At 49.7% G+C, this 24,561-nt stretch overlaps 1 protein-coding gene across 4 annotated transcripts; it reads left to right on the forward strand.

The window, feature by feature from the left end:
• The first annotated feature begins 683 nt into the window (after positions 1-683).
• LOC120703818 (palmitoyl-acyl carrier protein thioesterase, chloroplastic-like) lies at positions 684-5,590 on the forward strand. Of its 4 annotated transcripts, none has more exons than XM_039987998.1 (7): positions 684-1,009; positions 1,612-2,187; positions 2,266-2,399; positions 2,801-2,914; positions 3,109-3,292; positions 3,388-3,456; positions 4,357-5,138. In XM_039987998.1, the coding sequence occupies exons 2-7, from the start codon at positions 1,684-1,686 to the stop codon at positions 4,612-4,614; spliced, it is 1,263 nt and encodes a 420-aa protein (XP_039843932.1). In that variant the 5' UTR covers positions 684-1,009; positions 1,612-1,683; the 3' UTR covers positions 4,615-5,138. The 4 variants fall into 4 exon arrangements, with proteins under 4 accessions (XP_039843932.1, XP_039843933.1, XP_039843934.1 ...); XM_039987999.1 differs by lacking the exon at positions 684-1,009 and adding an exon at positions 1,085-1,523 and having other exon boundaries at positions 4,357-5,096; XM_039988000.1 differs by lacking the exon at positions 684-1,009 and adding an exon at positions 1,085-1,368 and having other exon boundaries at positions 4,357-5,096.
• The last annotated feature ends 18,971 nt before the right edge of the window (positions 5,591-24,561 follow it).

Raw genomic sequence — 24,561 nt, forward strand, 5'->3', positions numbered from 1 at the left:
TATTTACCTTTATCCACTATTAACACTAAACAGAAGATAATCCGAACACCAATATCTACTTAATTGAACTCGGGCATGCAAAAGCAACATTATGTAAACACATAAGCAACTTTTGCAAATGTCGTAAGCAAATTAGAATACGCGAAAAAGTATTTCTCTCTCGAAAAAATTATATCATTAAAACATAGTAGTGTGAGATCTTGTTTTGGAGTTTTTATTGAAACAAACACACCTGTGCAATCGGATTTTGATTCCGATGCTCGGTTTTGAAACTATGGTCTTTTTATTTTGAAATTATGTGTATACATGTGTTTTTTATTTTCTTCTTGCCCCGCATGTACATGCACACACTACTGACGAGCCGGCCGTACCACCTGTTCAATTTACGGTCGGCCGTAAATTAACCGCATCCTTTTTATATTACTTAAAAAAGAAGAAGAATTAGAAAAAAAATTTCCTTCTTGTTCCACACATGGCGTGAGCTCATGCCATAGCTCACGCTCCATGTGAACGGCCCCCTTTTGGTTTATTTTAATAAAACAAAATTAAATTATTATTTCGCAACATTATTTTTTCCCTGGCGCAGATCCGCTCAGCTCAGCTGCAGGAAGAAGCATCGCATGCATGGCCTGGCCTGCTGGCCGGCCACTACACCCCGTGTGCCACGCACTCAGCGACCCGTCCGTTTTTTCTGCGTTTTTCTTCATCGGCGGCGAGCGGGGGCAGAAGCGTCATTCGCCGCCGGCCGGGCCCACCCCGGACGCCAGGTTTTAAAAGGTCGCGGTGGTCAGCGCCCGGTGCCAGCGGAGAAAGGGAGGTCGACCGGCCACCGCCACCGAAGCCGCCACAAGCCCACCGCCCCCGCATCCGCCAGGTTGCCAGAAGCCTCTCCTCTCCCCCAGGTTGCCAATGGCCGCGTGGTGAGGGCGCAGCGAGGAAGCGAGCGGAGTCAGCCGAGCGCGAGCGGCCCCCTCTTCCCCCCTCGCCCGCCGCCGCCGCCCCGCGGAAGGTTCGTTGCCCTGCGCCGACTGACACCCTCCCTCCCCTTCCCCGCTCGCATTCCGCGTGTCCTGTTTGGTGCGGGGGCGAGTGGGTTCCTGGTCGGATTGCCGGGGCGCGGGCGCGCGTGGCGATTCCGCCGGATAAGCTGCGGCTATTTCTGGGGCGCCTCGCTGCTCGGGCCGCCCGTGACAGCTGGGGGGAATCGCGGGAGTTCAGGATCCCTCGCCCCGGGTGGATCTCGGAGTTCAGGAGACCTCGCGCCCCCTGTTTTTCTCCTCGTGTTCGACGCGAGTTTTCGGTTTCTGCCGCTTCTTTTGCTCGCCTTGCTCTCTCTATCTCTCTCTCTATCTCGTCCTTGTAGTACTGGTGAGTTTTTTATTTGTTCCTTTCGTCTCCGCTTGACCGTCAATTTCTTCTCGCGAGTTCCGGGCATTTGTTTTGTTGTTGTTGTTGTTATTGTTCCCGTGATTTCTACTGCGCAGCAAATCTTTGCTTTTTTGGATCGCTTAAACTTAAACTGGGTAAACGAGGTGTTTTTTTTTGTTTGTTTGATGATTTAATGATTTTGTGATTTGTGTTGATGCTAATTCTGTTATCGTGCTGATTCAGGTCGAGATCCCGTGTCCAGGCAGGCGCCGCTCGATTTGATTTGGTGGGGAAGTTTCTAGGTCAATCTTCCCCATGGCCGCCTCCATCGCGGCCTCGGCCTTCTTCCCGGGGTCGCCGGCGCCGGCGTCAGCCGCGCCCAAGAACGGCCTCGGGGAGCGCCCGGAAAGCCTGGACGTCCGCGGAGTCGCCGCGAAGCCAGGGTCCTCGTCGAATGCCTTGAGGGCAGGCAAGACGCGCGCCCACGCAGCGGTCCCCAAGGTGAACGGAGGGGGCAAGTCGGCGGTGGCGGATGGGGAGCACGAGACCGTGCCCTCCTCGGTGCCGAGGACGTTCTATAACCAGCTCCCGGACTGGAGTATGCTCCTCGCGGCCATCACGACCATCTTCTTGGCCGCCGAGAAGCAGTGGACGCTGCTCGACTGGAAGCCCAAACGGCCTGACATGCTTTCTGATACGTTTGGCTTTGGCCGGATTATACATGATGGGTTCATGTTCAGGCAGAACTTCTCCATTAGGTCCTATGAAATCGGGGCGGATAGGACAGCATCTATAGAGACGCTGATGAACCATCTGCAGGTGAGAGTTTGCTAATTTTCAGGCGTGAGATTGTTATGAATTGGTATCGGACAATGAAACCGTTTGGATTTGATGTAGGAAACTGCTCTTAATCATGTCAAGACCGCTGGACTGCTAGGTGATGGATTCGGCTCCACACCAGAGATGAGTAAACGAAACTTGTTCTGGGTGGTTAGCCAAATGCAGGCCATCGTCGAGCGTTATCCCTGCTGGTATGGTTTGCAGAATCACATGTTCTTATTTCACTTTTCTAAGCGTGATTTGAGCTTGAAATAAGCTGTACCCCCATAGCTTTTGACATCATGTGGCTGTTCTTGGAGACATGCCAACAGTGTGGAGGCACAGAATAATTAATGATTACAGCTTCCTTGGTGCTGGGTATTGAGTAATCAGTTGAATATAGTTTTCAGCTTGAATAACTTGTTGAGGAGTGTAGTTATATGTCACTGTGGGCAGTTCGCAGACTTCAGTAATTGATACTAATACCTCATTCGAACTCTTAATATAATTTCTTATGTTACCTAAACGTTCTGCTTTCTGTGAGCAGGTGGCCCCTCCCCCATTTCGGTTGTACTGATTTTTATTCTGAATTTTCTCTTCCATTCTGCTGCAGGGGTGATACTGTTGAAGTAGATACATGGGTTAGTGCTAATGGTAAAAATGGAATGCGTCGAGATTGGCATATACGTGATTATATAACAGGCCACACGATACTGAAGGCAACAAGGTTCAAATCTCAGACACTTCGATACATTTATACCATTAATGACATGTTTATGTAACTACTAACCCCTGCCAACTGCCATGTTATGTTTGATCTACAAACACTGCATTTATACCTTTTTCTGTTCAAAATAGTGTGCAACTTCCGTTACACCGACATTCTGCAGATTATTCTAATTTATATCTGTATATGTGCAGTAAATGGGTGATGATGAACAAGGTTACGAGGAAACTTGCAAGAATTCCAGATGAAGTCCGGACTGAAATAGAGCCTTACTTTTTTGAGCGATCTGCTATTGTTGATGAAGACAACCGCAAACTTCCAAAACTACCGGAGGATAAAAGCACTGCTGCAGCAAATTATGTCCGAACAGGATTGACTGTAAGTTAATTGAATTAATATTTAGACTGCAAGTCTACTCATAGCATTCATTTTTTTATTTTGCTGGTTTTAATATTTCTTTCTGTTTTATGCAGCCTCGGTGGGCTGATCTTGATATAAATCAGCATGTCAATAATGTTAAATACATCGCATGGATTCTTGAGGTAATTTTCTTTCCAATTATATGTGTCTTTATTCTAACTTTAATTTAATGTCTCTTGTTTAGAGATTTAAATAGATACCCCAGCATATTCATGACCACCTATTTGTTTAGTACTTGTTCTGTTTTTGAACTATTCTCAAGTATGTTACTTTAAGGGGAATACTCGTTTGGTTTATCTTCCCCCTTTGAACACTTTATTGAGGTGGCCTAGTGTTTTTTGTTGAGTTATCACCTCGTGGTTTGTTTGGGCAACTGGCAAGCAGATCAATTACTTATGTCCTATCTGTTGCCAGAACTTCAGAAGCCAACTGTTTGCAGAAGTTAATGGCCTTTGGAATGTTAGGTGCTTGAGGGGCCCCAAAATCATGTAATTGAATATGATTAAGGGCCCACTTATCTATTCATCAATCAGGCTAATACAATTGGCCATGTCTCCATATATATTATTTGGGCAATACTCCCTCCGTTTTTAAATACATGATGTTTAGGACAACTAGTGCACAAGTTGGACAACCTGAATGCTTCTCCTGAGACATTTAACTATATTTGGTTGGTCACCTATGTACCTACCAATGTCACTGACCTGTGTGGCTGTGTTGCTTTCGTGCAAGAGCAGCCAATGTACAAGTCAATTTATCTGAACTAAGAAAAGTATGAGAAGGGAAACCTTAATTGCTTGATTGATGATATGCAATGCATGGTTGGCTGGTCAGTCATGCACTTATCAGTGGGCATGAACTTTTGAGACAAAGGGTTATCATTTAGTTTTCCTTCCTGCTTAATTAATTGGCAGTGCTTCTGACAATTCTATTAAAAAAAGACAGTTTAGCATATAAGTCAGTCCCTAGCATACAAATATTTCCACCTACATCTTCTGTTAACCTTAGGTCACCTTTTTCAGAGTGCACCGATCTCTATTCTTGAGAACCATGAATTGGCGAGCATTGTGCTCGATTACAAAAGGGAGTGTGGCCGGGATAGTGTGCTGCAGTCACACACCACCGTTCACACTGATTGCAACAGCGAGTCTGGAGAAACAACCTTGCACTGTGAGCATGTGTTGAGTCTGGAATCAGGTCCGACCATGGTGAAAGCCCGAACCATGTGGAGGCCGAAGGGAACCAAGGCCCAAGAAACAATGGTTCCTTCTTCATTGTGAAGTGTGCGAGATGTTTGAAATGGTGATTTTGGCAGGAAACAATTTGGTAAAATCAGTGTGGCTCCTATCGTCCTCTATTGGAAGGAAAGGCACACAAGGCATACATGGATGCTATGCAATAATCTCATAGCTAAGCTAATTTAATTTAAATATAAAGTGTCTGAAGATAGAGGGGATATAAGGAGGTCAACAATGGAGGAGACAAGACAAGAAGCAGAGATCTGGAAGAGGAGGCCTCCTGCCATGGTTTGTGGTTTCTATTTTGATTCCTTCTTTCCTATGATGAAATCTTGGGTTGCACAAACGGGTGTTGTAAGTATTGATTTGTAGTTACTGTATGACGGGGAGCGAGTGCTTCCCATACATGTCCGTTCTGGGGCTGTGTCCATATGTTATGAGCCCCTTGGAAACAGCTTTGTCCCAGCCATATTCGTTCAGAGAATTAAGCTCGTATATTGTATTTATTAATATTTAATTTGGTATTATTCTTCTTGTCCTGGCTAGTAAAGTGTGTTCAAACTTTTTATCTGGCTCCAATGCCGACCATTATTGAAATTCCCAGCTTGAGATTCACTTTGACTCGCACATCGTTGTTTGAACTGTAGAATCGGACAGCTTGGCGTGAGCCAGAGGGTGTGACATCCCGTCATGTTTTCTGTAGAGGTTGACTGATCAGAAAGAAGAACACGCTGTATTTTGCATTGCAATTCCTTCTGAAACCTGTCACGAGCGGCTTTAGGAATTCTAGCCGTGGAAGCTTCTCAAAGAGATCGAGTCAAATGCAAAAAATCCACTCTATCCCTCGATGAAGGGTTCTTGTGGGTGGTTCAAGTTAGGTTGCCTAAGTAAAACAGGGGAGGAACGTTGTTTGATTGGCCGGTTGATGTGCCATTCTTTTTGTATGCGGTTTCTTTGCCACTGGAGATCACGGTGTGTTACTCAAAGCAATAAGCATGACACCATTATATTTTCCCAACGTTGTCGCTTGTCAGTGAAATAACAGCCACATGGGCAGAACAGCGGTTCAATTGGACTTCCAAAAATACTTTTTTTTCCAGATTAGGTCCATTTTCCCTTATAAAACAGGTTAATTCTTTTTTCTATTTTTTTGCGGGAAAGGTTAAATTTTTTTAAGAAAAAGTTTAAATTACTCCCATTAACTATAGCCAAAGTTTGGATATCCCTCTAAATTATAACTTGGTTTAATTTACCCTTTAAACTATGTCATTTAGTTCATTTTACCCCATAATACAATTTTTCTTTTTTGTTACTCCATACACAAGTTGAATTTTAATTTCAAATTTTGCAAGGTAGTAGTGGACATCACAATGAATATTTAGAAAAAAATGTATAATTTTTTCATTATTTTTAATATAATTTTGAACTCCAATGATTAATTTGTTATTAACTATTCTAACCTATCAAAATAATAATAAAAATTTATGATATATTTTCTAACATGCGTTATGTTGTGTACTATTATTGTATAAAATTTCAACTTAAAACACCATCTATGTATAGAGAAATGAAAAATACAAATTTTATTAGGGAGTAATTTGAACCAAAAATCATAGTTTAAGGGGTAAAATGAACGAAACGATAGTTTAGAGGGTTATCCAGACTTTGGCTATAGTTGTAGGGAGTAATTTAGACTTTTTCCTTCTTTTTTCCAAAGTGAATACCATGAACTCCCTGACCTTTTCAAAGATTATTTGAAAATAAGTTACAGCTCTGCTAGTTTAATTTTCACGCAATTATGCTATGAATATGGTGTATATATATGTAGTTCGCTTTTTTTTTACTATTGGTTTCCTTGTGTCTTCACCTCACCTATGTTTAGAGCTACGGGCTAGTTTGGCAGAGCTCGAGCTCCTCTAAAAAGAATTTCAGCTGTGTTTTCTTTGTTGTAGCAGTTTTTTTTCTTTGAGTTAGAAAATGTTCGGCTAAATAATTTTTCTGGTTGATTGAAATACATAGAAAGATGAAATGATCATGATATTTTTTTCCTTATTTATTCCTACTGTTTCTTTTTCTTCCTTCTCCCCACGCTCACCCCCCGCTTCGCATCTGCCCACGCCTTTCGTGCCACGGGTCGTGATACAGCCGTACTTCTGGCCCGCAGCTTGCGTGCCACAGGGCAAGGTCACATTGATATTCTGCGTGGGCAAAATAAGTATTTTGGTCTCTCAACTTTATTCTAAGCGTCAAATTCATCCCTCAACTTTCAGATAGGCCAATATAGTCTCTCAACTTTCATTTTGGGATCAAACTTGTCTTTATGCCGGTATTAGACTCCATAATAATAGAAGATAAATATAAAAAGACTATTTTACCCTTGGTTTTTTCTTTTTTTTTCCATAGTGAATACCATGAACTCCCTGACCTTTTCAAAGATTATTTGAAAATAAGTTACAACTCTGCTAGTTTAATTTTCACGCAATTACGGTATGAATATAGTGTATATATGTAGTTTGCTTTTTTCGCTATTGGTTAAATGCTCGTTGCGTCTTCACCTCACCTATGTTTAGAGCTAGGGACTAGTTTGGCAGAGCTTGAGCTCCTCTAAAAAGAATTTCAGCATTGTTTTCTTTGTTGCAGCAGTTTTTTCTTTCTCTCCGAGTTAGAAAACGTTCGGCTAAATAGTTTTCCTGGTTGATTGAAATACATAGAAAGATCCTGATTCTACCATGTCTGCTGTTTAGTTCTTTTGTTTGGACTTCGTTCTAGAACTCTCCACGGGTTGTAATAAAAGTTATAGTTGTGCGGTGAGGCTCGCTCTGGGAATCTCAGAAGCTGTGTGGGATGATCCTCGGGGGATACAGGCTTTGAATCTCAAGGCCTGTAACCTCCCCCTTTTTCTCCTCCTGTGATCACCCTCCCCCCTGTTTCTCCTTTTGTTCTCTCTTATCTGACATTTTATTTCCGTTCTTGCAATGAAAATGGAGTGGCCTCGATTCAAAAAAAATACATAGAAAGATGAAATGACCATGATATCTTTTTTTCCTTGTTTCTTCGTATTTTCTTCCTTCTCCCCACGCTCACCCCCTCGCTGCGCATGTGCCCACGCCTTCCTGCCCCGCCTCCCGCCGCCACCCATCTGCATGCCCGCCACCTCCATGCTCTGCCTCCGCACCCACCTCGGCACCGGCCGCTTCCGTGTCGCAGGGCCTACATCTTCACCCCCGGCTCCTGCTCCCCGTGCCTCTGCCTCCTTGCTCCGTCCCGAGGACAAGAATGGAAAACGGCAAGGAGGAGCTCTACTGAATGTCTCCAATCAGCACGTTTTGGGGGCCTGCGGGATGGAGCCATTTGTCGCGCATCTGTTTGGTAGGGCTCCTTGAGGGGCCAGTGAAGAGCTGGTTAATGAGCCTTATCAAAGAGGGTCTAGGTTTAAGCTACTGATAAGCTCCGATACTAGTGAGGCTCTAAGACCATCCCAACCCTCCTAGTAGGGTGGTGCCCATAGCATTAACGAGGCTGCCACATAAGACCATCCCCAACCCTCCTAGTTGGATGATGTCCATAGTATTAATGAAGTTGGCACATAAGCAATTTGATAACATGACAAGAGAGTTAATGAGGCAAAAAGTAGACATAGTTTCTCATACAAGACACCATGTCTACACAAGAACCAAGAAAGGGAGAAAAGTGATAAAGGCAAGAAGAGAGAAGAGAGTGGATTGGAAGAGATTTGTTTATTTCATTTAGCATAGAAACTATGCATGAGAAGATAGTGTCCATGAGTAGTTTTTTACTCCCTCCGTCCCAAAATACTAGTCATCCTGAGATTCAAAATTTGTCTCAAAAAACAAGTCACCCTACTTTATTTAGAAAGTGCATGTGCATGCATGAATGAATTAGTGCCAAATATGGATAATATATAGGGGCAAACATGGTCATTTTACCTTTTTGTTAATTTTTTTAGAATTCCTAGGATGACTTGTTTTATGGGACGGAGGGAGTACTTTCTTTTTTTTCTTTAGACACCACCTATAGACACTATGGGTTGGAGATGGCCTAAGCAATTTGGTGACATGACAAAAGAGTTAATAAGAGAAAAGATAGATATAGTTTCTCATGCAAGACACCATGCCTACACAAAAACCAAGAAAGGGACAAGAGTGATAGGGTGAGATAATGAGAGAGAAGAGAGAAGATTGGATGAGATTTATTTTCTTCATTCACCATAGAAACTATGCATTGGGAAGGTAGTGTCTATATGTAGTTTCTTGCTCTCCTTTTTCTTTAGACGTCACCTGTGGACACTATGGGTTGGGGATGGCATAAGGGCATTTCAAACCGCTGAGAAAAAAAAATCTAGCAACATCTAGCGCAAATATAGCAGGCTTAAGCAAATCTCCTCAACCCCAATCTCTCTTATGCCTACGCAGCATGTGTGTGTGTGAGAGAGAGATGATGGCTATGCTGCATGGCCATGGGCCACAACCTCCCACGGGCCTATTCTTTAGCCCAATAAGATCATGTATAGAATGTAGAGAACATATTGTGAGCAAACCAACTTCTTCGTGCAAACCGTTCAAACTTCGGATCAACATACAAAGGGCATAGAGGAACCGCCCACCTCTAATCACACTTTTAGAGTAAAAATATGAATTAATTACAGAAAAGTATATATCTAAAAGTAAAAATATATTTTTACTAAATTATATCATATCATATGTTCACTGTATAGATCTACTAATTTAGGGTCCAACAAAATTTAATTTTTCATTTTGTTATTTTTTTATGATTTTTTATGATTTTTCAAAAGTTAATCCAAAATAAATATATATAAAAAGTGAGGAAAACCACTAAGAAAAACCACCCAGGGAGGTCATATTTCTGGTATCGCGAGTTAGAAGTGGCAAAATATTCAGTTTTCAAGTTCAAGGTGGAAATATAAACTCGGCCCATAGTTCAGAGGGGTAAATAAGACTTTTTCTAATTATTATATGCTATCTCTAAATTATAGTATGTATTTAGAGCCAGCTTGGGTGGATGTAAATTTTTCTCCAGTTAAAAATCATGGGCAAAAAATTTAGATACTCATTTAGTTTAGTGTCAACATATAGCGACTAATACCTCTTTTACTCTTGTAAGATTTAAAAAGTTTCTCATAATTTGTCTTAATTTTGGTCACAAATTTGGATTGGCCAATTTCTATATATATGTATAAACTAATTAATTATATAAATTTTATTGGCAGGCAAAAGAATTGGAAGCACACCAAGCAGGCTCCTACACCATAACATTCACAACTTAATTACGTTTCCTTTCAAATCTACGGACTCGTTACCTCGTACATTTCCTTGTAATTCTCGAACACATCTCACTTTGCTCTATAAAGTCGGGCGCGATTGCTATTTAACTCTCGTGAAGTCCATCACACTGCGGCCAGCAGGTCACGCGAGAGGTAAACCAAGAAAAACTAGCAACATGACAGGCAGCGGCGGCGGCGGCGGCGGCCACGCTGGCCTTGTTTGGTCACACTAGAAGTTCTTAGTGCACACAAATCGAAAAAGAAATCTTGCATACATGAAGTGTTAAATGAAGTCTATTTGTAAAACTTTTTTGAAGATGGGTATAATTTTTCATGGCGAATCTAATTACGGTAATTAATCGATGATTGTCTACAGTAATACTACAGTAACTATCATCTAATCACACGATTAAAAGGTCTCATTAGATTCTTCAGGGTTCCTAGCGTAGGGTTCTGTCAGTATCCTATAGCAGGGATACCCACTCTTACTGCAGCAAGGCATGACTCGCGTAGTCATCCGTAACTACGCCATAAGGGGCGGAGCAGCCGGACCCCACCGGTCAGGCTCTTTCCTCACCTGACTAACGGCCCCGGATCCGCTCCCCGCTCTGGGACGGGTCCGGTGACGCCACGTGTCCCTGAGGAAGGGAAGCTCCGAGCCAACAGTCGAGGACCCGGACCCCTCATAGGGGTCCGGGACCTCCTCGCGCCCATCCAGACCTCCCACGCGCGTAGAACCAACATGCCGCTTGGGGGGTCCGGAGCCGCCACGTGTCCCGCAGGTGCGGGCATGGGCGCGGGACTTCCGCTGGAAGACTCGCCCACCCACCGCATTCAATGCGGGTGGTTGAGGCGTGCTCTGACGCCGCGGCACGCGGGGCAGCCTTTGTCAGGCCTCACTGTAGACCGCATATTACCGAAGTACACAGTGCCGCCGCATGCGCCGCATCCGCGCAGAGCCCGTCTGCCGCATTAAATGGATACGACGGCACGACACTTTTCCATCATATCGCCTACGCCGCAAGCTACACCGCCATTCAGCTACGCTGCAGACGACGCCGCAAGCTACGTCTGGCGCCGTTTCGACGAGACAGGGCAAAGCACGCCGGTCGGAAGATCCCCGCGGGCAGGCAAGGAAATCCAAGAATGAGATCTCCTTCGCCTGCAACGCCATAATGTATGAACAATATGATATTTTATACTACATCGGTTGGGCCCACCTGTCGGGGACCCAACGGCCATGTACATGCCTCCCTTAAGATATAAAAGGGAGGCGCTCGCTACGGACACAGACACACTATGGACTCGGCACTAGACACGCCGAAGCTCTCTCAGACTCAAGCAATACAACACATAGTGGACATAGGGTATTACGCTCCGGCGGCCCGAACCACTCTAAACCTGCTGTGTTCATCGTGTTCTTCCAGCGAGATCGAACAGTCTTAGGGCTTAGGCGGGTGCATTCCGCCACCCGGCTGTGGGTTTGCACACCACGACATTTGGAGCACCAAGTAGGGGAACTTTAGCTGATTTTAGTTCATCTCTTGCTCGTCTCTATGGTTCGGGTGGATGACGTGGAGATGACGGAGGGTGTGGCGTCATCCGCGCCACACGCCTCTTGCCTTCCTGCTCCAGGGGCAACCGTGCCCGTGGAGCAGCCACCGTCGGCGGCGGCGCGTGCTGCACATCGGCAAGAGTCAGGGCGCCCGTCAAGGGCCCCCTCACAAGCTGCGAGCGCGCGTAGCGCTGGCGGCAGCTAGGGAGTTGCTTCGCAACCCTCCGGCTGCTACAGCCTTGTCAGACGCCCTGAGGCAGTCGAGGGACGACGTTGACCGTATCCTCCATCTGGCTCAGGCCTCCCCCAGTTCTGCAAGGACGGGGCAACGACCTCCGCCTGGCAATGCGGTGGTACCCTAACACCGGCGCCAGGGTGGTGCGTCGGCATCCATGCGCTCACCCATGGTGAGGGGAGCACGAACAGAAGACCTGCGGGCGGAGCTCAACCGCAGGCGTGCGGGTGAGGACGCCCGCATCTCCGTGGAGAGGGCGCGAGAGCGCCGCCTCAACATTGAGGGCCGCAACCTCAATGCCGACTTGGACGTGGCAGCACCCAAGCCTCCGGTAAACGCCTGGATATAGGCGGGCACCCCGGTGGCTGGGGTGGGCTGCGCTGCGCTGGCGGATCACCTCCGCGCGGTGGCATGGCCGTCCAAGTTCCCCCCGCACCTGCCGGAGAAGTACAACGGTACCACTAACCCGTCGGAATTCCTGCAGGTGTACGTAACCGCCATCACAGTAGCTGGTGGTAACGACGCCGTCATGGCGAGCTACATTCATGTAGCCTTGACTGGGCCAGCCCGGACTTGGCTCATGAACCTTACTCCTGGGACGATTTAGTTCTGGGAGGAGCTCTGTATGAGGTTCACTGCGAACTTCGCCAGTGCATACCAGCAGCATGGTGTGGAGGCTCACCTCCACGCTGTGAGGCAGAAACCCGGAGAGACGCTCCGGACATTCATCTCGCGCTTCACCAAGGTACGGGATACCATTCCTCGTATCTCTGATGCATCTATTATCACTGCTTTCCGCCAGGGGGTATGTGATGAGAAGATGCTCGAGAAGCTGGCGACGCACGAGGTGGAAAGCGTTACCACGCTTTTCTCCCTGGCAGACAAGTGTGCCAGGGCCGCTGAGGGCCACGCATGGCACTCAGCCCCCCAAGACGGAGACGCCAAGGCTGGTGGCTCCGGGGCTACCACCCAAGGCGGTGGCAAAAAAAAAGAAGAACAAGAACCGGAGTCGCGGGGAGCCGCAACCCGGCTGTCCAGTCGCTGCAGCAGCGGCTCCAGCTGCTGCGGCAGCGGCTGGGGGCCAGAATGCGCATGGCAAACGCCCGCGCCCGCAAGGTGGCAGCGGAGGTCCATGCCCAGTGCATCCCACCGCTCGCCACAGCGCCGCTGACTGCCGCGAGATCCAGAAACTCGCGAAGCGGGTCATTAGGTGGCGTGAGCAGTCCTCCAAGGATGGCTTACCCCCTCCTCGCCAGCGGGCTGGCAAGGAGAAAGCCTCCGACAGCGAGGCCGCTGCCGGGGAAAAGGAGCTGGGGTACCAATCCCCCGCTCGGGAGCTAAAGGGCATTTACTGCCACGACAACTCCGACTCCAACAACGAGGAGCGCCGCAAGAAGCTGTACGTAATGTACAGCGGAAGCTGGGAGCTTGTCTCCCGGCGGGACGTGAAGACCCTTCGCCGAGAGGTCCTTTCGGCGAAGCCGGGGGTCCCGAAGGCGGCGCCGCACCACAGGTGGATGAACACCACCATCTCTTTCAGGCCATCTGACTACCCGGAGAACATGGCCGGGGCTGGTGTACTACCTCTAGTCACCGCCCCCGTCATAGCCAACATCAGGCTCTATCACGTGCTGATAGACGGTGGGGCCGGCCTCAACGTCATCAGCTATGTAGCATTCAAGCAGCTGCAGATCCCGGAGTCCAAGCTGACTCCCTCTCGCCCATTCTCCGGAGTGGGCCCACATCTGGTGTTCCCTCTGGGGAGCATCACTCTACCGGTCACATTCGGGACCGAGGAGAACTTCCGCACAGAGAGCGTCCAGTTCGATGTTGCGGAGGTGAACCTCCCGTTCAATGCCATCATTGGCCGGCTAGCACTCTACCGCGTCATGGCCATTGCCCATTACGGGTATTTGGTCCTGAAGATGCCTTCCCCTGCCGGTGTCCTCACCGTGCGGGGTGACCGCACCGCTGCCGTCGCTGCAGTTGAGAGACTGCATGCTCTGGCGGCAGAGGCTACACGTTCCGAGGAGGACCCATCCACCTCGCAAGCCAGGGCGCCTGCAAAGGCACCTAAGGTTCAGCCATCTGATACGGACGATGTTCCCGTGAAGACGGTGCAGATCGGAGCTGATTCCTCCAGGACCACCCGCATCGCGGGAAACCTGGAGGAGAAATAGGAAGACGCGCTCATCACTTTCCTCCAGGCAAATGTGGACGTGTTCGCCTGGGAACCATCACAGATGCCCGGGATCCCCAGGGAAGTGATCGAGCACAATATGAGGATCTACCCCGACGCCACGCTGGTACGCCAGAAGCCTCGGAAGCAGTCCGTGGAGCGGCAGAACTTCATCCGTGAAGAAGTCCGCAAGCTACTGCATGCTGGCTTCATCGAGGAGGTCCACCACCCCGAGTGGTTGGCCAACCCGGTCGTCGTCCCAATGGCCAACGGGAAGCTTCGGATGTGCATCGACTACACCAGCCTCAATAAGGCTTGTCCTAGAGACCCCTATCCTCTTCCACATATCAATCAGATCGTGGACTCCACCTCCGGGTGTGACCTTTTGTCTTTCCTAGATGCATACTCTAGTTTCCACTAGATTCAGATGTCTAGAGAGAATAGAAAGCATACTGCTTTTGTAACAGTGGATGGACTTTATTGCTATATTATCATGCCATATGGCCTACAGAATGACTTACCCATATTTGTATGAGCTATGAACAAAACCTTCTGTAATCTAATTAGAGATATAGTTGAGGTGTATGTTGATGACATTGTGGTCAAGACTAAGGTAGGGTCAACACTAGTTGAAGACCTGTCCCTCGTCGTCGACCGGCTACTGGATCTATCGCCGCTCTTAGCCGCTTCATATCGAGGCTGGCTGAGAGGGTCCTCCCCTTCTTCAAGCTATTGAAGAGGTCCGGTCCATTCTCTTGGACCGAACAGGCTGAACAAGCCTTCCAGGAGCTGAAGCAGCACCTCACCTCGCTGCCAGTATTGGTGGCTCCAGAGCCAGGTGAGACGTTGTTTATGTATCTTGCTGCGTCTGTAGAAGCGGTCAGCATGGTCCTGGTCGCCGAGAGGACGGAGCAAGCTCGCCAGGGGGATACCAGGGTCTCCCCGGCCAAGGATGGTGGGCCGGACCCCGGACATCGGGGCCCGGCAGCCACTCCTCTGTCTGAAGGTCCGGACCCCAGACAAGGGGGTCCGGAGGAGCCCCGTCCCAGTGGGAACCTAAAACCACTGGGGGCCCGAGGACCTGACGTGGTGGATAAAGGCGAACCGGACCCGGCCGCCAGGGTCCAGACCATCCAGAAGCCAGTCTACTACGTCAGCGAAGTCCTCCACGAGGCAAAGGCCGGGTATCTTGAGACGCATAAGCTTATGTATGCCATACTTATTGCGTCCATGAAACTGCGCCACTACTTTCAGGCACATCGAGTTGTTGTTGTGACCTCTTACCCGCTAAGAGCGATCCTGCACAACTCCAACGCCACGGGCAACATCGCCAAGTGGGCAGCAGAGTTGGCTGAGTTCCAGCTGGATTTCCAGCCTCACCATGCAGTCAAAAGCCAGATCCTGGCTGATTTCATAGCAGAATGGACTACTTCCCCCAAGCAATTCTGGGGTCCGAACCTCAATGCTGGACCCCCGGAGCCGGAAGTCAGGACGCCAGTCTTCACCGAGCCCCACTGGACACTCTACTTCGACGGGTCCGTCCGCAAGCAGTGGGCTGGAGCTGGTGTGGTCCTCATCGACCCAAACGGAGATCAGCTGAAGTACATGGTGCACCTTGAGTTCAAGGCCACCAACAACATGGCGGAGTACGAAGCTCTGATCTTTGGCCTGACACAAGCCCTGTCTCTGGGGGTCCGGCAGCTTCTGGTGAAGGGAGATTCTCAGCTAATCATCAAGCAGGTCCGAGGGGATTGCAGCTGCAACAATCCCCAGCTCGCGGCATACCTCATCCATGTGAGGAAGCTCGAGAAGGACTTCGACGCCCTGGAACTACAACATGTTCCCCGCGAACTCAACTCAGCAGCAGATGATCTCTCCGCGAGAGCATCTACCTGGGCATCCGTGCCCAAGGGTGTCTTCGAAAGACAGTTGCTGAGACCTACCGCCCAACCTGCCGAACTGGGTGAAGGGGATCAAGCTAGCACCTCGAAGCTAGCGGTCCCGGCGGCATTCCACCTGTGGTGCCCGCCCTGGGTAGTGAGCTCTGTTGAGGATCCTGGAGACCTCATAGAGCCACTCCCACCTTCTCAGGGAGCTCCCGATGCATGGATCTCCGAGATCCGGGACTACCTGAAAGACAATATCCTTCCTGTTAACGATGTATCCGCTGAGCACATAGTACGATTGGCTAAACGTTATGCGGTGGTAGAAGGGGATCTCTACTGCCGTGACGCCAATGGTGTCCTCATGCGGTGCATTTCCCAGGGAGAGGGCCGTGAGTTGCTCGCGGAAATCCATGGAGGCTAGTGTGGAAGTCATTCCTCATCTCGCACGCTTGTTGGCAAGGCCTTTCGGCATGGCTTCTACTGGCCGACAGCACTCCAGGATGCGGCTGAGCTGGTAAAGTCCTGCAAAGCATGCCAGTCCCATGCAAAGCAAATACACACACCGGCTCAAGTTCTGCAAATGATCCCGCCCTCATGGCCATTCGCCGTATGGGGCGTGGATATCCTGGGGCCGTTTCCCCGGGCCGTCGGCGGGTACCGGTTCCTCTATGTCGCCATTGATAGGTTCACAAAATGGCCGTAGGTTACCCCTGAGGTGAACATCACCATAAAGTCAGCAGTCGCATTCCTCAAGTCCATTGTGTGCAGATTTGGCGTCCCAAACCGCATCATCGCGGACAACGGGACCCAATTCAAAAGCAGACTCTTCCAAGAGTACTGCGAGGACATCGGCATCCAGTTATGCTTTGCATCCGTGGCACATCCCCGCAGCAATGGACAGGTCGAGAGAGCGAATGCAGAGATCCTCAGGGGACTCAAGACCCGCACCTACAACAGCTTGAAGAAGCATGGTGCCAAATGAATTGATGAGCTTCCGTGTGTGCTATGGGGCAACCGGACCACACCCAGCCGAGCCACCGGGGAGACTCCATTCTTCCTGGTCTACGGGGCTGAAGCATGCCTTCCCTCAGAAATTCACCTGGGCTCCCCACGGGTCCAGGCTTTTGACGAGTCCATGTAGGAACAACTGTGGCGTGACGACGTGGACTTCGTTGACGAACGAAGGTGGCGAGCAGCAATCCGAAATTCACGTTACAACCAGGCGCTCAGGCGCTATCATCAATGGTTCGTGCACAGTAGGGAGCTCCGGGCTGGCGACCTTGTCCTGAGGCGGAACCTGAACCGAGCAGGGCTCCACAAACTCTCCCCCAGCTAGGAGGGGCCCTTCAAGGTTACAGAAGTATGCCGGCCCAGATGCATTCGCCTTGCCACAGAAGATGGAGTGCCACTGCCCAATCAATGGAATATAGAGCATCTGCGTAAGTTTTACACTTAGTCAGAGCAGGGAAATGAATTTTTCCTTTGTAATAAGATAGAATTAGCGTGCGGACCAGAGCGGTGGAGGTCCGCCCTCGTAAACCCGGCCTCTGGCATCCATCGCACTGTCGGCTAGCATTAACGCGCGGCCCAGAGCGGTAGAGGTCCGCCCTCATAAACCCGGCCTCTGACATCCATCGCGCAAGCTATGTATATCAAGTTGCAAAGGAAAGATTTCCTCCCAGTTCTGTCTTTGTGTCAAATTTTATTTCGCATTTCGATTCTCGAGTTAGTTTTTCTCTTTCTAACCCCCCGCGCGGACTTCCATTCTTGTCGCTACAGCTAAGATCTGTATTGAGTTGCGGGACTGCCATACAGGTCCGGACCCTCTTGTTGCTGGGAGAGGGGTCCGGACCCCTAGGGACCTGCTCTAGAGAGGGGGTGCTTGTTTCCTGGGGTGGTCCGGAGTCCTGTGTAGCCGCTCAGCCGGTTCCGTATCCAAAGCCTACACACTCCACCACCCTGTAACGAGTGCTCTAGTACCCGGAGCTGGGTAATTAGGGGCCCGGACCTCGTTCTAGCTCAAGGGTTGGCTTCCTAAGTCCTACACGGCAGGTCCAGCCCCATATCTCAAAGTATCGAGTACGACAGAATGACCTCACCCACCGCTAGGAGGGGTCTGGAACGTCGGAGCCAGGTCCGGTAAAGTCATGTTTGTTTCCTGGAGTGGTCCGGAGCCCTATGTAGCGCCTTAGCCTGGTTCCGCGCCCTAAGCCTACGCACTCCACCACTCTATAACAAGCATTGAACTGCTTCTCCCGACGACGCGCCGGAGCTGCCCCGGGGCTGGCTGGGACCGCTCGTGGTGGCGCTACCAGCCATGTCCTGCTTGCCCTTGGCGGTGGGGCCGGTCCCCGCGGCGCTAGGCACGGCTTGCTCCCCGGACGCACCAGGGATCCGGATCCCACAGTCCGGGTCGCCTCCGGTCTGGCGCGCTGCCAACCCACCGTCGTCGAGGGTCGGCAGGGTGGCCAGCACCGCGGTCCTCAGGCGTGAGTCCTCGCAGAGGGGGACGACACCCCGAGGAAGGATCAGGTGCTCCGGGATGAAGATCTCCCCCATCACCGCCCGCACCAAGACCTCCAGGGCTTCCTGGGTCAAATCGCTCCCCTCTCCGCGGTGGGTCCTGTTGCATTCGTTTGGGCCGATGAAGCTCCAAGCAGGACGCAGCCGCTGCTTCAGGGGGGCGATCCGGCGCTTCTAGAAATCCCCAAGCACGTGCAGCGAGGTGAGGCCGCCCTCCGCCAGCGACCTGATCTTGCTCAGCACGGGGTCGAACGCCGGCGGCAGGGACGGCTTTGCCCGCCAGGACTGGCGGTCGGAGGCAGGTCCCTCGGTCGGCAAGGCGAGGCGCTCGTTGGCCTCGGTGGTGGCGATCACCCATTCCTTGCGCCACTCCTCCCACTTCCCGCCAATGAGGCCGGGAATATAGGGCGTCGGCAGGTCGCTCCTCGTCTGGAAGTAGTACGCCCCCACCTCATCCTCCCTTTCCCGGACTTCACCAAAACGAAGAAGTGGCGGAAGAGGATGACGCAGGGCCGCACCCCCACGAACATCTCGCATAGATGGACGAAGATGGATGTCAGCAGGAGGGAGTGGGGCGTGAGGTGCTGGAGCTAGAGGTCGAAGTCTTCCAGCAGCAACAGCAGGAACGAAGAGACCGGCAGCCCCACGCCGGTGGAAATGTGCGAGATGAACAGCACAAATGCCCCGGCGCGTAGATTGCTGAGGGGAACCGAGCCTGCTCGAATCCCCTAGGCAGTCTCCTGTGGACTCCACCCAAGCAGGCGGCGCACCGTGTTCAGCTCCTCCTCGGTCCGGAAATGACGGGGGCGAGCCAGGGATGACATCTCGCTGTGGAGGGGTGGAGCAATCTACGCAGAAGAGCAAGGGAAGAGGAGGCTCGAAGGCAAAGGGGCGCAAAGGTTGGAAGGAAGAAGGCGAATGCGGAAAAGTAACCGCGATATGCGGTTCGTCCCTTTATGAAGCCTGACCCAACCAGCGCGCCCCCGGAACCGTCGCTGGAACCCAAGCGGCGCCCACGCCTGGTGTTAACCGCCCAGTCCATGACAAGGGGGCCCAGGCCCACCTGTCAGGGAGGGTGGGTAACAAACAAAGGTGTGATAAGGCGGGATCTGAACCGTCGCCCGCGCGCGAAGCGAGGCGGAAGCTGAGTTGATGTGCGCGCTTAAAGCGCTGGCATGACCAGGCTTTTCGGGAACTGCACTTATAGTAAATATCCCGTTTACTCCGGCCGCAACAATGCCGAGCGTCGCTCTTGTGACTAGGTGTACCACTATGCGTGGGGGCCACGAGTCAGTAAGCCGTTGCGATGTGATGATGCAGCGAAAAACCCGATGGATGGTCAAAGCTGGACGAGACTCCTGCAGTAAGAGGCTTCAAGTTATGCAGAGCCAAATCACAGTAGTGGCCCCACCTGCGGGTTCGTCATCTCTCCCGAGGTGGGCCCGGGGGCCACTGTCGGTATCCTATAGCAGGGATACCCATTCTTACTGCAGCAAGGCAGGACTCGCATAGTCATCCGTAACTACGCCATAAGGGGCGGAGCAGCCGGGCCCCACCGGTCAGGCTCTTTCCTCGCCAGGCCAACGGCCCCGGATCCGCTCCCCGCTCTGGGACGGGCCCGGTGACGCCACGTGTCCCTGAGGAAGGGAAGCTCCGAGCCAACAGCCGAGGACTCGGACCCCCCCCATAGGGGTCCGGGACCTCCTCGCGCTCGTCCGGACCTCCCACGCGCGTAGAACCAACATGCCGCCGGAGGGGGGGTCCGGAGCCGCCACGTGTCCCGCAGGCGCGGGCACGGGCGCGGTACTTCCGCTGAAAGACTCGCCCACCCACCGCATTCAATGCGGGTTGTTGAGGCGTGCTCTACCGCCGCGGCACGCGGGGCAGCCTTTGTCAGGCCTCACTGTAGACCGCATATTACCGAGGTACACAATGCAGCCGCATGCGCCGCATTCGCGCAGAGACTGTCTGCCGCATTAAATGGATACGACGGCACGACACTTTTCCATCATATCGCCTACGCGGCAAGCTACACCGCCGTTCAGCTACGCTGCAGGCGACGCCGCAAGCTACGCCTGGCGCCGTTTCGACAAGACAGGGCAAAGCACGCCGGCCGGAAGATCCCCGCGGGCAGGCAAGGAAATCCAGGAATGAGATCTCCTTCGCCTGAAACGCCATAATGTATGAACAGTATGATATTTTATACTACATCGGTTGGGCCCACCTGTCGGGGACCCAACGGCCATGTACGCGCCTCCCTTGAGATATAAAAGGGAGGCGCTCGCTACGGACACACACACTCTGGACTCGGCACTAGACACGCCGAAGCTCTCTCAGACTCAAGCAATACAACACATAGTGGACGTAGGGTATTACGCTCCGGCGGCCCGAACCACTCTAAACCTGCTGTGTTCATCGTGTTCTTCCAGCGAGATCGAAGTCCTAGCTAACCCCTCGAGTTCATACTCCCTTAGGGCTTAGGCGGGTGTATTCCGCCACCTGACTGTGGGTTTGCACACTACGACATATTCTGAAGTTAGTTTTATAAACTGATTTTGTTTGACATCGTAATTAGTGGTCAAAGTTTCTCAGTACTCTTGGTGCAGGGAACCAAACAGGGCCGCTCTGGCGATGGCCATCTTGGTCTCTGCGCTCCTCGCATGCCTGGCTTTGCGCATCACAATGTGAGCACAGCACCAAACCTCTTCCTTTCTCTCACCGACATAGATCGATCGCCCTGATACCTGATGGATGTGATTGTTACTGCGATCTGCATCTAGTGGCGGAGCGTGACGTTAAACCAAGGGGTGCCATTTGGCAAAGCCATGATTAGTTCAATCAAGTTCCGCATCTAGCAAGCCTAATGCATCAATAATTCTTGAGAAGAAACAAAAAAAAATCACACATAACAATCGGATAAGGACCTGCGGCGGTACAGGGAGTGCAAGAGCTGTGAGCACAGGCTTTGCAGTTGTAGCATCTCTCGAGTACAGTGGTGCATGGAGGCTAGTTGAGCATGTAGATTGGTTGGTGGTAGTGTCACGACAAGGCAAGCACACGAAGGTGTGTCGTCATCAATGCATTAGAGCATGTCCAATAATAGAGCCCGTTATTGTCTCTTAAATTTATAAGTGACACCTATAAAATGACTCATACAATAAGTTGTCTTTCACTTTGTCTCTTCCCGTGGGTCCATGATCATTTTCTGTCTTTCTCTCTCCACTTCATTTACTCTCGCTGTCTAGGAGCGTGTGAAGAGGCGGCTCTTAAACAAGATCCTCTGCTCCAACTTTTTGCTTTTCTCTCTGTGCCACATAAGCAAACAAAGAGCTATAAGACGCTTGTTGTACTTGCTCTTAGGCGAGCGACAGCGTGCCTCTGCAATCGGATGGATGTTTAAAAGACATGCTGGCATGCAAATTTAGATGTTCGCTGAGTGCTTTTGTCCTGGCGAAGGGGGCCGGAGCCCCGTATGGTCCTCACGAGGCTCCGCCACTGTCTGCATCGACGAGCCGTCCTTAGCCGCCGAAGGCGGCTACCCGAACAGTCTCACCGGCGCGAGCGCTGACGCCGCCGCCGCCGATGAGGGCAAGGTGAAGGTGACGCTGATATTCTGCGTGATACAACCGTACTTCTGCATGCCGCCCAGTGCCTGCTCCTACTGCATCAGGACGGACAAGTACTACATGACCGACGGGAGTGCAAGGCCAACTGCGGCCCTAGGCGTCTCTGAATGTGCCATCCCAATGCGACGGTGACCTCGGCCTTGTACTAGTAAGAGAGGTCGCATTGCATGCAGTCTTGAAATCGTTGGGATTGAGTGGAATGCACAAATGTTATTCCACTAGACAAAGTGGCATTGATAGCAAAGCATCCATCAATGCAGACCGCGGGAAAGCATCCGCCAAACTTGAAAAAGCAAGTCGAACATTGTAGAACAAAGATCAAGACAACCTGAACCAAAGACAATCTAAGCTAGCATGGCGATAGAAATGACGATACAAGCAGGTGCAACAAGAAGCATCGTCTTAGAGGAGACACCTCCCGCCACCACACGCCCGACTAGCTCCAGACCCCAGAACTGTCAAGAGGTGGAATAAGCAGCGACCACTTCCGGTGGTGGGTTGGCCAGTAGCAAAGCCGACCCATTGCCGGGGAGGGGGTGACAGGGACACCGACAGGATGGCCGCCGCCATTTATGGTGTCCGCCTCCGCGACGCCCTCGCGAGAGAGGGGTTGGAGCGCCGGCCACTACAACCAAATCTGGTTGAAGGAGCCTAGATCCGGCGAATGGGATGCTAGATGGCGGCGACGCACGACCATGGTCCGTGAGGTCAGGGAAAAGGGAGAGGGGAAGGAGGGAGGAGGCAAGTCGAGCTGGCTGGTTGATATGCCACCCTCCGTTTTGTTATAAGTGAAGCACAATAATATTGATGTCCGAGAAGGGAGTATATTCGAATTTTGTGTGTTGCAAAGCATTTTTGCAACAATGAGAACATATTATTAGATGAGGGATGTTGGGGATGTGCCTTAGACTGCCACCTAAGGCTAGGGACCCCTTTGTGTAAAAGAGTCTAAGTTAGAGGGTCTAAGGACTATTTTATGAATTCTAGGGACTTATTTGCAACATCTAGGGACCTGTTTGTAAATATTAATGACATTCTTGTAATATTCGACCCCACCAATGGAATAAGTATAAACAACCACCTCCTCCTTATAAATAGCCCCCCATGAGGAAGTGGGGGACTTTTGACCTCTTGCTTACTTGCTCACTTGACTTGCTCTCTCCTCACTCTATCTCATCTCTCGTCTGTTCGGGGGAAAAACCCCAACAAGGGAGTAACGAAAATATTGAATCGGCACAACTTCAGAAAAGTCTAAATTCTTGGATTCAGAAAGGATATTGACACAACCAGAAAAATGTTAAGTCAGCACAAAATGTTTTTCGACATTTACAAAAAAAACTCCAGAATTTTGGAATAAGTGTCGAACGTTTCTTTCTAAGAAAAACTAGAACAATAGGTAACAAAAATAAGTATGGCATACGAATTATAGATGATATACTTAGATCAGAAGGCACATCCGCAATTATCTAAATCTTATCCCCTGTTTGATGTCTGGTTTGCATGTGAGGGATGTCTATGAGATATTATGATCAGGAGTCCATAAAAGAGGCATTTTTTTCTCTAAATTCTGATGCAGAATCCCAAAGGCGTTTCTTGGACGATATATATGAAACTCTGATCGAATACATAGATGTCAGTTTCTCTAGATTCTGAGTTGCTGACGAAAAACAGAATATTTTTTTGTCTCATTATGAGTTTCTGGTAGACCGGTAGTACAAAAGAAAAGAAAAAACAAGTATCGTATCATTTACCCTGGAGAAACTGATTGAAGATTTAAAGATATGAAAGTAGTTCATAATGCTGAGGCATATATATATATATATATAGATTAACAAGAAGTGGATCTCTCTTCTAATTTGTTTGGTTAGGCCGCTAACTTTCAACACATTATTTCTCGCAACAGATCGAATGAATCCTTGCACAATGGGCTCACAAATTCGCTTGCAATAATACAATAGCAGCGACGTTATTATATATGCTTAAAATTAGACGACAGAGCTAATAATTAATTGACAAATTTCAGAGGAAATGACGACAACTCAACATTAAGGAACAGGTGGAGTATAAACAGGCTACAGCTGTTCTTGCCTTCTGAATTCAACAAGCATTACTAGTAATTCAGCTCAGTTTTATATTTTTAAATGTTTTGGGAATGGTAGTTCCTTACAGCTCTTTTTTTTTTTGAAAAAATCATATTTATACATCACAACCAATAGGCTACTAATATTACATATAATAAAGTTCCATTTTTTTAATACAAGAGACAGTACTTCATAAATTAATTGTGCACATTATTATCTACCAAACAGATTGAGATCAGTGCATGAGTTCAACATTTTTATTGCTAATATCTTCTTCATTCTAACAAGTACTCTTTACATTGGAGATGAACAGTTTTTTTTTTTGAAAGATGAGATGAACAATTATGGACACAGTCAGTTTGCCTCTTGCTAGATCTCCCTTACCTAGTTTTCGGGCAGCATCTTGGCCTCCATAGATTTGGACTGAGCATGTGTAGAGAAGAATAATATATTAATTGGCTACTGCATGCACAGTAGTGTATTATAGTTAAAAGATGGTATATACGTAGATCAGAAGGCAGATCCGTAACAATATAAATCTGATCCCATGTTCGATGTCAGGTGTGGCTTGTGCATGTGAGGGATGAGGGAGAAGAGAATCA

The sequence above is a fragment of the Panicum virgatum genome, chromosome 4K (genome assembly GCF_016808335.1).
Source record: "Panicum virgatum strain AP13 chromosome 4K, P.virgatum_v5, whole genome shotgun sequence".
Classification (NCBI taxonomy): Eukaryota; Viridiplantae; Streptophyta; class Magnoliopsida; order Poales; family Poaceae; genus Panicum; species Panicum virgatum.

Bases quoted from the DNA above. Each gene is read 5' to 3' on its own strand.
- LOC120703818 (XM_039987998.1), top strand. From the start codon at position 1,684: ATGGCCGCCTCCATCGCGGCCTCGGCCTTCTTCCCGGGGTCGCCGGCG. The intron at 2,188-2,265 runs GTGAGAGTTTGC...GATTTGATGTAG, and splicing joins CGCTGATGAACCATCTGCAG to GAAACTGCTCTTAATCATGT. The intron at 3,293-3,387 runs GTAAGTTAATTG...TGTTTTATGCAG, and splicing joins ATGTCCGAACAGGATTGACT to CCTCGGTGGGCTGATCTTGA.